The following is a 12116-nucleotide window of genomic DNA, read 5'->3' on the forward strand; positions in this document are numbered from 1 at the left end:
CCTCGCTTCTCCCTCAGAGTCAGCAGAGGAGCATCTGGAGGAGACACCCCGGCGCTGCTGGGACAGAGACTCTCCAAACGCTCACTGTTGATGTGTGCCATGTCCGCAAGGATGGAGAGGGCCCCCGCCTCGACGGAGCAGGGTGAGAGCAACGTACCCCTCCCGCAGCCTGGCAGAGGGGTTGTCGGGGCGGTCAGCGTGGGGCCGAGAGCGGTGGCAGGGCGAGGGAGGCAGGAGCTCCCCAACCGCCCCGGGGCAGGGCCCCTCCTTGCCTCAGCAAGCCCGGCCCAGGCTGGGCAGTGGGCGCCTGCTGGGACACCCGGGCCTGCAATGCCCCCTTCCTCTCCAAGGCCTCCGGCCCTGCCCATCAGCCAGCTAGGCAGGGACAGAGCAGGCCCTCGGGGGCAATCCCGCAGGGACGCTGCCCCCGGCCCCGCAGAGGTGCTCATTCCCGCTGCCATTTGCTCTCTCCCCTCCAGCGTGCATGCTGTGTCGCCGGGCAGAGGCTGACCCGAACATCTGTGGGCGCAAACTGGAGAAGGAAGGGCTCTGGGCCCATGAGTATTGCTTGGTGAGTTTCTCCGGGGCTCCCTCCAGCTCTCCCACAGGCAGTCCCTGCCACACTCGCCTCATCGGCTCCTCGTCTTTCCTCTTCTGCAGTTTTTCGCCAGCAAGCATTTTCAGCAACGGGTCGGGAAAGTAGGACTCACGGGATTTCTCCCTGAGGATATTAGACGTGCAATGAAGCAGGCAGCGCGGAAGGTGAGGACCCAACAAGAACAGGGAGATTTGTGCCAGGAGAGGGTTGCGGCAGCTTAGCCCAGGCCCCGAGAAAGAAATCCCAGCCCTTCCGACCAGCTCTGGGACAAAAGTCTTGCTCCCAGCAGCTCCACAGAGGCCGCAGCACAGGTGCCTCGGCCACCAGGCACGTCTGCGGGCTGTGTCCCAGCAGCGGCCGCATCCTGTGCCCTGCCCGGAGGTGTGGGGCTGGCGGTGGAGGCCCTGAGGCTGCCGCTGATGGGGGCTGCTGTACCCTTTCCAGGCCTGCTTCGTCTGTGGCGAGAAAGGGGCCGCCATCACCTGCCACGAGACGGGCTGCAAGCGCAGCTTCCATCTCCCCTGTGCCGTGGAGGGTGGATGCGTCACCCAGTTCTTTCCTCAGTACAGGTACCTCCTCTCCCCTCCTCGCCACCACCGGGGAAGGACCCAGCAGTTCTCACCTCGCCCATCCCTTTCCTCTTCCCCCAGGTCCTTCTGCTGGGAGCACCGCCCAGAGCAGGCAGTGGAGGCGGCTCCGGACGAGAACACCACCTGCCTCATCTGCCTGGACCCTGTGGGGGACAGAAAGTCCTACGGCACCATGGTGTGCCCAGCGTGCAAACACGCCTGGTTCCACAGGGGCTGCATCCAGGTAGGAGCCCTTCCTTTGGCCCTGGGCCACGGCAGGCGCTCAGCAGCACCAGGGCCTCACTCGTGCTCCTTATGTTTCTCCTGCAGGGACAGGCTGCACGCGCTGGCATTTCTTGCTTCCAGTGCCCGCTCTGTAGAGATAAGGAAGAGTTTGTCCTGGAAATGCTCACCATGGGGATCCGAATCCCCTTCAGGTTGGTGTCGTCCTGCCTGGCTCACAGGACACGAGGGTGCAAGCGCTGTGCCGTGCCAGGGGCTGCCCCTGCAGTCCTGGCCCTGCGCTGTCCCGTGAGTCTGGGTGTCAGCTTCATGGAGGAGTTGGAAACAGGGCAGGGGGGAAGAGCAGGGACGCCCTGCATCTGCCTGATGCCGGGGCAGCAGGGGCTCATCAAGTTTCCTTTCTTCATCAGGCTGCCATCATGGGAGAACAGCCGTGCATACGCAGCACTATATGAGAGGCACGGCCGCTGCGATGCCAGCGAGTGCCTTTGTCCAGGAGGCAGGGAGCAGGCAGAAGAAGAGGGGTAAGGTGCCAAAGCTGCACCCCGGAGCTCTGCACGGGATCTCTGTCTCGCCAGGGGCTCGAAGCGGAAGGACTAAGAACAAGAGCTCTGCCGGACAGTCCTGAGCTGCGGCCACTCTGTCCTCACAGCCATGAACCCGTTTGCTTCCCCAGGCCCTGGCAACTGCTCCTGTGCTGCTCCTGTGCTGCCGAGGGCACCCACAGACGCTGCGCCTACTCGGGGAACAGCACGGCCAGCTGGGAGTGCAACAGCTGTGCTGGCCTGGGCACCGGTAAGAGGCAAAGCACCCGCGTGCCCCTGGGCTGGGGCCAGGGGCCAGGCAAGGTCTGGTGGTGGGTGCCCAGGGTGGGCTTGGAAGAGCCTCTCTGCTCCCAGAGGGCCTATCCTGCCCTGGGCCTGGGGTCCGTGCCCTTGACCTTCCCGCTTCCCCTTACAGACTCCAGTGCCGCCTTGGAGCTTGCTGGCCCCAGCACTGCCAGCCAGTCAGGATCGGGGCTTTCCCACGGCTCTCCGGCACCCGAGACCAGCAGCCCCAGCACCAGCAGCCAGGCGGCATTGGTGCAATCTCTCGGATCTCTAGCACCAGAGACCAGCAGCCCCAGCAGTGCCAGTCAGGCGCCATCGGGCTCCCTGCCACTTCAGGACAGCCTCCGCTCCAGCCCCCCTGGGCCCGAGCGGGTGCGAGAGCGCTCCCGCTTGCAACGTCGGGCCCAAACACCATACAGCCGGCCCAGCAGACATGGTGGCAGGAGCCGTGCGCCAGCACCGAGTGCTGAGAGCAGCACTCCCAGCCAGGCGGTGCTGGGGCTGTCCCACAGCTCGCTGGTACCGGAGACCAGCAGCCCCAGCACCGGCAGCCACGAAGCATCGGGGTCTTCCTGTGGCTCCCCAGCACCGGAGGCCAGCAGCCCCAGCACTGGGAGCCATGCAGCATCAGGGCCGTCCCATGGCTCCCCAGTGCTTGAGGGCAGCAGCCGTTCCAGCCCACCTGGGCCCAAGCGGGTGCGAGACCGCTCCCGCTTGCGACGTCGGGCCCAAACTCCCTACAGCCGGCCCAGAAGACGCCCTGAGAGCAGACGCGCCCCAGCACCAAGCGCTGAGAGCAGGAGCCCCCGCCAGGCTGCGCTGGGGACGTCCCACGGCTCCCCGGCACCCGACATCGGCAGCCCCAGCACCGCCAGCCAGCTGCCATCGGGGTCCTCCTCTGCCTTCCCAGCGCTCGAGAGCGGCAGCTGCTCCAGCCTCCCTGGGCCCGTGCGGACACGAGACTGCTCCCGCTTGCGGCGTCGGGCCCAAAATCCATACAGCCGTGCGCCGTCCCCGAGTGCTGGCCCTCCTCCCCCTCCACCGGCACAATAAAGTTGGCCGTTAACCTCTGCACTGGGAGATTCCACGCTCATTTGTCGGCTTCCTCCTCCTCTCCCTTTCCCGAGGGGCAGCGTTAGGGGCAGGGCCCGGAGGGTTGTCCTCTCCCCGGGGCTTGGCAGCACCTTCCCTAGACCTCCCTCCTTGCGGGCTGGCCTTGGCCGGCTGCCCAGCGCCATGGCCGCGTGCTTCGGGCCTCGCTGGCCCCGCAGCCTGCTCAGTTTCCCCGCGGGAAGTTCACACCCACCCCCGGGACCGGGGCTGGCCGCCTGGCTCCCGGCAATGTGGGCCGCGCCCGCCCACCCGGCATGGCCCTCGCGGCTCACCCCCCCAAAATCACACGCCCCGGCCCCAGCGACTTTTGACACGCTTCAACTCCGTTGCGTTCTGGACAAGGCTACACCCCATTTCCTAGCCTCCTTGCCTAGGTTAGTGAGAATTGTGGCAAAGTGGCAAAGCTGCTTTTCTTTAAAAGTTCCCTTCAGTGTCACGTCTGTATTGGCGACATGAAGATCTCTGCAGGTTGTGTTTCTACAGGAGCCAAAGGGCATCGCCCGTTCCCCAGGGCCGGGTCCTGTTCCCCAACAGGATTGCTGCTGGACCAGCTGAAGGCTTCCTTCTGGCAGTATAAGCCAAGAAATCCTTTTTTCACAGACATTGCAAACACCTGGTAAGGAATTTCCTCCACAGGGTTCAGGAGGGTCAGAGCGGTACCTGCTACTGAGGCCTTGAGTCCCCTCGTACGCCCTTGAGAGCAAGAACATCCCATGCGCTCTACAGAAGGGTAATGGGGGGCCTGGGAAATGTCAGTCATCCGAAAGGATTTCCCTCCTGTTGGAGACCAGCAAGTACCTTTCCAGTGCAGGAAGGAGAAAAGATTCGCTTGCAGAGTGACTGCTGAAGGGCTCTGTGGCGTTGGCGGAGAGCTAGAAGGCTGAAGCATAGAATCCCGGTGAGCAAAGCGCGAAGGAAATCCCGTGGGGTGGCCGTGCAGATTTGAACAACCCTCTGCTCGTCAGGCAAACTACAGGTGGTCTTAAGGTGTGTGCCTTCCTGACAGGCCTTAATGCAGCATGAAAGGGGATTCGTTACATGAGGCAGCAGCTGTCCTCTCTGAGGAAGGCAGGGGAACCTGGGAGACCTGATGGGCTTTTCTGCCAGCAAAGAGGCAATGAGGAAGGAAAGGAGGTCTCGAGGGTCCCAAAGAGAACTCGGTGGCAGCACTTTGTCCTTCTGTTCTTGACTGCTGTGATTGGGAAGACGTGAGGTCTAGACACGGCCAGAACAGGCAGGGCTCTTCAGGGGGAGTGCGACGTGAGCTCCCAGGCACTCCCGAGCACCGGAGCTCGAATGGAGCTGGCCCAAGAGCTGTGGTCATGCACGGCCTCGCTCTGAACGGAGGTGCTTGTTGCCTGGCACCGGCCACCTCTGTGGGCACCTCGCTAACGGAGCTCTGGAACGCCCTGGCGTCGAAAGGAAGGCCGAGCGAAACCTCAGAAAGCCTGCTGAGAAGGAAACCCTGAGCAGCAGAGTTTGGCTTGCAAGGTGGCTGGTAGAAGAGGATGGCTGAGGACACTCTGAAAGCAGGAGCTGAAGGAGGCAGCCTGGGCAGCCTCTAGGCACTCTCAGCAGTGTCGGCCAGCTAGTATTGTGGAAGGGCTTCTGGGGCTTTCAGGTTTCTCTCAGTCCTGAATTGCGTTTCAGACCTGGATTCTCCAATGCTGGATTTCGCATTCCTCTTTTCCTACTCCGGTGGCGCCTGAGACACTGTCTGGCTTTTGTCCTGGTGTCGCAGGTGAATTATTCAGAGCAGTCCTCGTTGTGGGGTTAACTAGAAGGCTTTTATTAATGATCAAGCGGTGATCAAATGGTAAGTAATCGATGATGGAATGACAATCAAATGGTAATCAAATGGCGATTAAGCAATAATTGAATGGCAATTAGAATCATAGGGTCATTCAGGTTGGAAAAGACCCTTAAAAGCATCGAGTCCAACCGTTAACCTAACCCTGCCAAGTCCACCACCAAACCATGTCCCTAAGCGCCCCGTCTGCATGTCTTTTAAATACCTCCAGGGAAGGTGACTCAACCACTTCCCTGGGCAGCCTGTTGCTGAAACGCTTGCAAACCCTCGGCCCAGCGATCCAGCCTGTCCAGATCCCTCTGTAGAGCCATTCTACCCTCAAACAGATCAACGCTCCCACCCACCGCCTCCACAGCTGCCCCACAGCTGCTTGCAGTTTCCTACCCCACCCAGGAAAGGCGCACAGTGCTTCTGAAAGGCAGTTTATTGCCATGGAAAAAGGCCATTTCCGCCGTGACTCCCCAGCTTGCGGACCCGCTGCTTTTTGTTCTGGAGGCAGCACATCACCAAAGCGCTGAGGAGCTCAGGGGAAAGACGTTGGGCCACCTGCGACACTTAGGTGCCGTCCCGAGGCCCTGTGCTGTGCCCCGGCCACTCACCGCGTCTGAGCGGATGGGACGTGTGAGCGTGGGCACGGCTCAACGGTGGCTTCTGGCCCCTCTGCCGGGGAGCCCAGAACCAGAGGCAGTACTGCAGGAGCAGCCGCCCCGGTTACGCGGGTGCCGAGGGCTCGGGCCCCCGCCTGGGCACTTCGCAGCCACCCCTGTGAGGCGGCGGCCGTCTCGGAGCGGGTGGCAGGTGGCCGAGCCCGTCCCTGCCCGTATTTGGGGCGCAGGCAGGCCAGCGGTGCTGATGTCACAGCGGGCACTGTGACCCGCGGGGCCAAGCCCACAAAAAGGAGCGCTGGGCTCAGACCGTGCGCCAGTGCGACCTGGTGAGGTGAGGGGAGGGACGGGGCTTGCGCGGGGCTGCCGAGGGAGGAGGGGGGCCCCACGTCTCGGGGCTCTGGGCCTGTGCTGCAAGCTCACCCGCGCCTCGCTTCTCCCTCAGAGTCAGCAGAGGAGCATCTGGAGGAGACACCCCGGCGCTGCTGGGACAGAGACTCTCCAAACGCTCACTGTTGATGTGTGCCATGTCCGCAAGGATGGAGAGGGCCCCCGCCTCGACGGAGCAGGGTGAGAGCAACGTACCCCTCCCGCAGCCTGGCAGAGGGGTTGTCGGGGCGGTCAGCGTGGGGCCGAGAGCGGTGGCAGGGCGAGGGAGGCAGGAGCTCCCCAACCGCCCCGGGCCAGGGCCCCTCCTTGCCTCAGCAAGCCCGGCCCAGGCTGGGCAGTGGGCGCCTGCTGGGACACCCGGGCCTGCAATGCCCCCTTCCTCTCCAAGGCCTCCGGACCTGCCCATCAGCCAGCTAGGCAGGGACAGAGCAGGCCCTCGGGGGCAATCCCGCAGGGACGCTGCCCCCGGCCCCGCAGAGGTGCTCATTCCCGCTGCCATTTGCTCTCTCCCCTCCAGCGTGCATGCTGTGTCGCCGGGCAGAGGCTGACCCGAACATCTGTGGGCGCAAACTGGAGAAGGAAGGGCTCTGTGCCCATGAGTACTGCCTTGTGAGTTTTTCCAGGGGTCCCTCCAGCTTTTCCACAGACAGTCCCTGCCACACTCGCCTCATCAGCTCCTCGTCTTTCCTCTTCTGCAGTTTTTCGCCAATGAGCTTTATCAGCAACGGCTCCAGGAATTAGGACTCATGGGATTTCTCCCTGAGGATATTCAACGCACCATCCAGTGGGCAATGTGGGAGGTGAGGACCCGACAGGAACAGGGAGATTTGTGCCAGGAGAGGGTTGCGGCAGCTTAGCCCAGGCCCCGAGAAAGAAATCCCAGCCCTTCCAACCAGCTCTGGGACAAAAGTCTTGCTCCCAGCAGCTCCACAGAGGCCCCAGCACAGGTGCCTCGGCCGCCAGGCACGTCTGCGGGCTGTGTCCCAGCAGCGGCCGCATCCTGCGCCCTGCCCGGAGGTGTGGGGCTGGCGGTGGAGGCCCTGAGGCTGCCGCTGATGGGGGCTGCTCTGCCCTTTCCAGGACTGCTTCGTCTGTGGCGAGAACTGGGCCGCCATCACCTGCCACAAGACAGACTGCGACCGCAGCTTCCATCTCCCCTGTGCCGTGGAGGGTGGATGCGTCACCCAGTTCTTTCCTCAGTACAGGTACCTCCTCTCCCCTCCTCGCCACCACCGGGGAAGGACCCAGCAGTTCTCACCTCGCCCATCCCTTTCCTCTTCCCCCAGGTCCTTCTGCTGGGAGCACCGCCCAGAGCAGGCAGTGGAGGCGGCTCCGGAGGAGAACACCACCTGCCTCATCTGCCTGGACCCTGTGGGGGACAGAAAGTCCTACGGCACCATGGTGTGCCCAGCGTGCAAACACGCCTGGTTCCACAGGGGCTGCATCCAGGTAGGAGCCCTTCCTTTGGCCCTGGGCCACGGCAGGCGCTCAGCAGCACCAGGGCCTCACTCGTGCTCCTTATGTTTCTCCTGCAGGGACAGGCTGCACGCGCTGGCATTTCTTGCTTCCAGTGCCCGCTCTGTAGAGATAAGGAAGAGTTTGTCCTGGAAATGCTCACCATGGGGATCCGAATCCCCTTCAGGTTGGTGTCGTCCTGCCTGGCTCACAGGACACGAGGGTGCAAGCGCTGTGCCGTGCCAGGGGCTGCCCCTGCAGTCCTGGCCCTGCGCTGTCCCGTGAGTCTGGGTGTCAGCTTCATGGAGGAGTTGGAAACAGGGCAGGGGGGAAGAGCAGGGACGCCCTGCATCTGCCTGATGCCGGGGCAGCAGGGGCTCATCAAGTTTCCTTTCTTCATCAGGCTGCCATCATGGGAGAACAGCCGTGCATACGCAGCACTATATGAGAGGCACGGCCGCTGCGATGCCAGCGAGTGCCTTTGTCCAGGAGGCAGGGAGCAGGCAGAAGAAGAGGGGTAAGGTGCCAAAGCTGCACCCCGGAGCTCTGCACGGGATCTCTGTCTCGCCAGGGGCTCGAAGCGGAAGGACTAAGAACAAGAGCTCTGCCGGACAGTCCTGAGCTGCGGCCACTCTGTCCTCACAGCCATGAACCCGTTTCCTTCCCCAGGCCCTGGCAACTGCTCCTGTGCTGCTCCTGTGCTGCCGAGGGCACCCACAGACGCTGCGCCTACTCGGGGAACAGCACGGCCAGCTGGGAGTGCAACAGCTGTGCTGGCCTGGGCACCGGTAAGAGGCAAAGCACCCGCGTGCCCCTGGGCTGGGGCCAGGGGCCAGGCAAGGCCTGGTGGTGGGTGCCCAGGGTGGGCTTGGAAGAGCCTCTTTGCTCCTGGACAGCCGGGCGCACCGCACTGGCCTATCCTGCCCTGGGCCTGGGGGGCCGTGCCCTTGACCTTCCCGCTTCCCCTTACAGACTCCAGTACTGCCTCGGAGCTCACCAGCCCCAGCACTGCCAGCCAGTCAGGATCGGGGCCTTCCCACGACTCTCCGGCACCCGAGACCAGCAGCCCCAGCACCAGCAGCCAGGCGGCATTGGTGCAATCTCTCGGATCTCCAGCACCAGAGACCAGCAGCCCCAGCAGTGCCAGCCAGGTGTCATCGGGCTCCCTGCCACTTCAGGACAGCCTCCGCTCCAGCCTCCCTGGGCCTGTGCGGACGCGAGACCGCTCCCGCTTGCGGTGTCGGGCCCAAAATCCATACAGCCGTGCGCCGTCTCCGAGTGCTGGCCCTCCTCCCCCTCCACCGGCACAATAAAGTTGGCCGTTAACCTCTGCACTGGGAGATTCCACGCTCATTTGTCGGCTTCCTCCTCCTCTCCCTTTCCCGAGGGGCAGCGTTAGGGGCAGGGCCCGGAGGGTTGTCCTCTCCCCGGGGCTTGGCAGCACCTTCCCTAGACCTCCCTCCTTGCGGGCTGGCCTTGGCCGGCTGCCCAGCGCCATGGCCGCGTGCTTCGGGCCTCGCTGGCCCCGCAGCCTGCTCAGTTTCCCCGCGGGAAGTTCACACCCACCCCCGGGACCGGGGCTCTCCGCCCCTCTCCCCGGGAGGGCAGCCTGGCCCGGCCCGGCCTGAGCGCGTAGCGGTTCCCTCGGCGCATCTCGCCCTGCGCCGCCGCCCGTCTCCAGGCAACGCGGGCCGCGCCCGCCCGCCCGGCATGGCCCTCGCGGCTCGCCGTAGCGCGGCGGTGGTGGCGGCGGTGCGGCGGGGCTGGTGGTGAGTGCGGCGGCCGCCGAGCCTGGGCCGCCCCGGCCCCCCCCCCGTGCCTCCCCCCCCGGCGGTGCGGGGCCCCTCTCGACTCGGCCACGGGGCTGCCTGTGCCGCCGCGGGGCTGGGGGCCGGGGAGGCGAGTCTCAGCGGTGCGGCCGGTCTCGGGGACTGGCGTCCGGTTTTGGGGGAGGCGCGCGATGAGGGGGTGCTTCCGCTCGTGGCGTGGGCTTGGGGGGTGTGAGCGGCTGTACGGGCGCCCCCGCGTTTGCGGGTGTTTGTGGGCATGGAGGGTGCCGGCAGGTTTTGGGGGGTGTCTGTGGCTGCGGGGAGTGCTGCCCGTTTTCGGGGGTGCCTGTCTCTGGGCTTGCGGCACGCAGGCGGCTTTGGGGGTGCTGCCGGCTGTGAGATGTGCCTGGTTTAGGGACGGTTCCTGGATTTGCGCCACGCTGCCCGGTATTTCTGGTTTGGGGGGGCTGCCAGGTTGGGGGTGCCACAGAGACCGGCGCTTGTGATTATCGGGGAGCAGTTTTCCAGGCGGCGTGGGGGCCTCTGCCCCGGGGAGAGCGGGAGGCCTTGGTCGGCAGCTGCCGGACAAAGCTGTGTTCGCTGGCCCGGCCTCTGGGCCTCCTCGCCAGCCTCCAGCCGGCTCAATTTAAGATCTGGCTTCTCCTGTGTTGTTTATTGTGTCCTTCTGCTGGAAGCCGCTTGCCGCGGCCCAGAGAAGGGAGTCGAACCCCTGGCCAGGCTCAGAGCTGGGTGTCTTTGCTGGGGCCAGTTTGGTGAGTCGCAGCGGGAGCGGCGAAGTGGCGGATGTGTCCCCCCCTGCTCTGCCCTTTCTCTGACCAGTTGAAAGCAGCATCTGCTCCAACCAAAATAAACCCCTGGCCTTGCAGCGGTGCCAGCAGTGCATCTCGTACGTGTTTCTGTTTATAGTTTAGTTGGTTTATTCCTTGTTTTGAGTCTCTGATGCAGATCGTTCCGGGCCGTTGATGCAGGCTGGTTTTTGCTTTGTTCCTGCGGTTTCACTTGGCAGTGCTGCAGGAGGGATGCTGGGCAGTGCTGCTGCACTGCTGGATGTTGGGGTGACCCTGAGGAAAGGGGCTTTAGGAAATCCTGTCCCGAATCTAGCTGAAGCTCAAGTGATCTTCTGCCAGTGGAGCTGCCGTGGCACTTGCGTCGCTTGGCAAGTTCACTAACTTTTCTTAGGTTCACCTTACTTTCTGCTCTGTATGAGATTGCCGGCAAGCATTTAATTTCCGCAGCCTTTGCTCCTGTTGCATCTTCTTGATGCTCTGCGTGTCACAAAGCGGTTTGTCAGACGTCTGTCTAGTGAACGAGAGAGACTTGCGGTGATGGTCAGCTATCGGGGCAGTCAGAAAGAGGAGAGAGTTGTAACTTAACATTTTGAAGCTGGATGGAACTAGCAACTTGAATTTATTATTTTTGTCCTGGCACATGTCAGATCAGCTCTGATAGCATCCTTTGCATTCTAGTGATACCAGGAAGGGTCATGAATCTTTAGTCCCCTGGTAGGTTTTCACCTGTAAACACTTTTGCGTACTTCTGCCTGCATCTGCTTTTGTCCCTATAAAACCGACAGCTGGGTCTTTTGCTCTGTAGTCAATTATATTCTTTTGTAGTCCAGTTCATCTGCATTTGTCTCATTCCTTCTCTCTCTTTCTCTGTTTTGGATAGTGGAATAATCTAATAACCTGCTAAACAGAAGATTAACCAGGTGCATTTTCCTCTCTTAAAGAATACAGTGTGGGAGAGAAACACAGAAGTGTCTCGTCAGGACACAAGTAGAAGTACAATGCGGTTGCCAGTTTCGGCAGTGTTTGGCAGCGGTGGTAGCTGCGGCCCTGTGTTGGCTCAGTGCTTCTGGCGCAAACTAAGTGCAAGGGTTGCCTGTGTTTCTGACTTGGTTCTGCCTGTGCCTTTGGTTGGAGCGGGGTCTGTGTGGTTGTCTGGAGTGTGGCTTAATGCCTTGTCTGCCTTGGGAAGATTTTGACCTGTTGGACAGGTGGGACTGAGAGCAGGGTTGGCAGTTAGTTGGCTTTGGGGTCTTGTATGATGTCGTTAGTGCAAGGACTCTGGCTATTTTTTGGCTTATCCCTGTTGTTCAATCCAGGTACATCAACGTCCAAGAAAGGGAGAAGTCTAAAGGCAGCCATCCTCCCCAGCAAGTTTTGTTCTAGGCATCTGTCCGTCTTATGTCCGCTCTGGAAGTGGTGCCTGTGAAGAATGACGTCGAGAGGTGCTGGGACTGCTTTCTCGAGGAAGAACTACAGGCTGAGCACCGAGCCAGAGAAGTCCAAGGTCACAGGTATGGGCCTGTATGTGCTGTGTAAAAGCAGGACCGCCGTGGATTGGGTGAGCGCCCCTTGCCTCACTTGAGATCAGCTGCCTTCCAGCTGCGGTTACCTTGCTGATGTGAGGTGTGGTGGGTCTGAAACTGAGTAAATCCGTGAACTGAGATGAGATTTTTGGAGGGACGTTCCTGTAGCACTAAGGACTCCAGAAGCTCCTGTCACAGTGTCCTTTCTTTGGCACACAGCCCTGCCTCGTGAGGCTGGAGAATGTTGTGTTGCCTGCCTTTGTCCCATCTGGTTCAGGGACTTCCCCTTCCAGGATGAACAGCTTGTCAAGTTCTCAGATTAATCCTTTTCTGGGAAATTTTGGTACCTGCTAGGCAGTCTGTTTTCTCTTGGACTCACCGATCCAGCACAATTGTGCTTAT

General features: G+C 62.0%; 3 protein-coding genes across 3 annotated transcripts in view; all 3 read left to right on the forward strand.

The window, feature by feature from the left end:
* The first annotated feature begins 111 nt into the window (after positions 1-111).
* Positions 112-5062, forward strand: LOC132317935 (PHD finger protein 7-like). The gene is made up of 11 exons (XM_059823458.1): positions 112-142; positions 480-571; positions 661-762; positions 1043-1167; positions 1249-1411; positions 1498-1604; positions 1821-1934; positions 2087-2205; positions 2371-2428; positions 2858-3243; positions 5004-5062. Exons 1-11 carry the CDS (start codon positions 112-114, stop codon positions 5060-5062), a joined length of 1356 nt encoding a protein of 451 aa, XP_059679441.1.
* Positions 5063-6307: 1245 nt separating this feature from the next.
* Positions 6308-11574, forward strand: LOC132317936 (PHD finger protein 7-like). The gene is given in 10 exon segments (XM_059823459.1): positions 6308-6338; positions 6676-6767; positions 6857-6958; positions 7239-7363; positions 7445-7662; positions 7665-7800; positions 8017-8130; positions 8283-8401; positions 8586-8850; positions 11508-11574. Coding segments are annotated over 10 exon segments (1269 nt in total).
* RNF123 (ring finger protein 123) overlaps positions 11413-12116 on the forward strand; it is a 49382-nt gene continuing 48678 nt past the window's right edge. Inside the window, exon 1 of the mRNA XM_059823243.1 lies at positions 11413-11702. Coding sequence (XP_059679226.1) covers positions 11621-11702 — 82 coding nt within the window. The 5' untranslated portion in view covers positions 11413-11620. The remainder of the gene's footprint in view (positions 11703-12116) is intronic.

This window comes from Gavia stellata, chromosome 12, assembly GCF_030936135.1.
Source record: "Gavia stellata isolate bGavSte3 chromosome 12, bGavSte3.hap2, whole genome shotgun sequence".
Lineage (NCBI taxonomy): Eukaryota > Metazoa > Chordata > Aves > Gaviiformes > Gaviidae > Gavia > Gavia stellata.

Bases quoted from the DNA above. Each gene is read 5' to 3' on its own strand.
- LOC132317935 (XM_059823458.1), top strand. From the start codon at position 112: ATGGAGAGGGCCCCCGCCTCGACGGAGCAGG. The intron at 572-660 runs GTGAGTTTCTCC...CCTCTTCTGCAG, and splicing joins GGGCCCATGAGTATTGCTTG to TTTTTCGCCAGCAAGCATTT. The intron at 3,244-5,003 runs GTGCGCCGTCCC...ATTGCGTTTCAG, and splicing joins GGCCCAAAATCCATACAGCC to ACCTGGATTCTCCAATGCTG.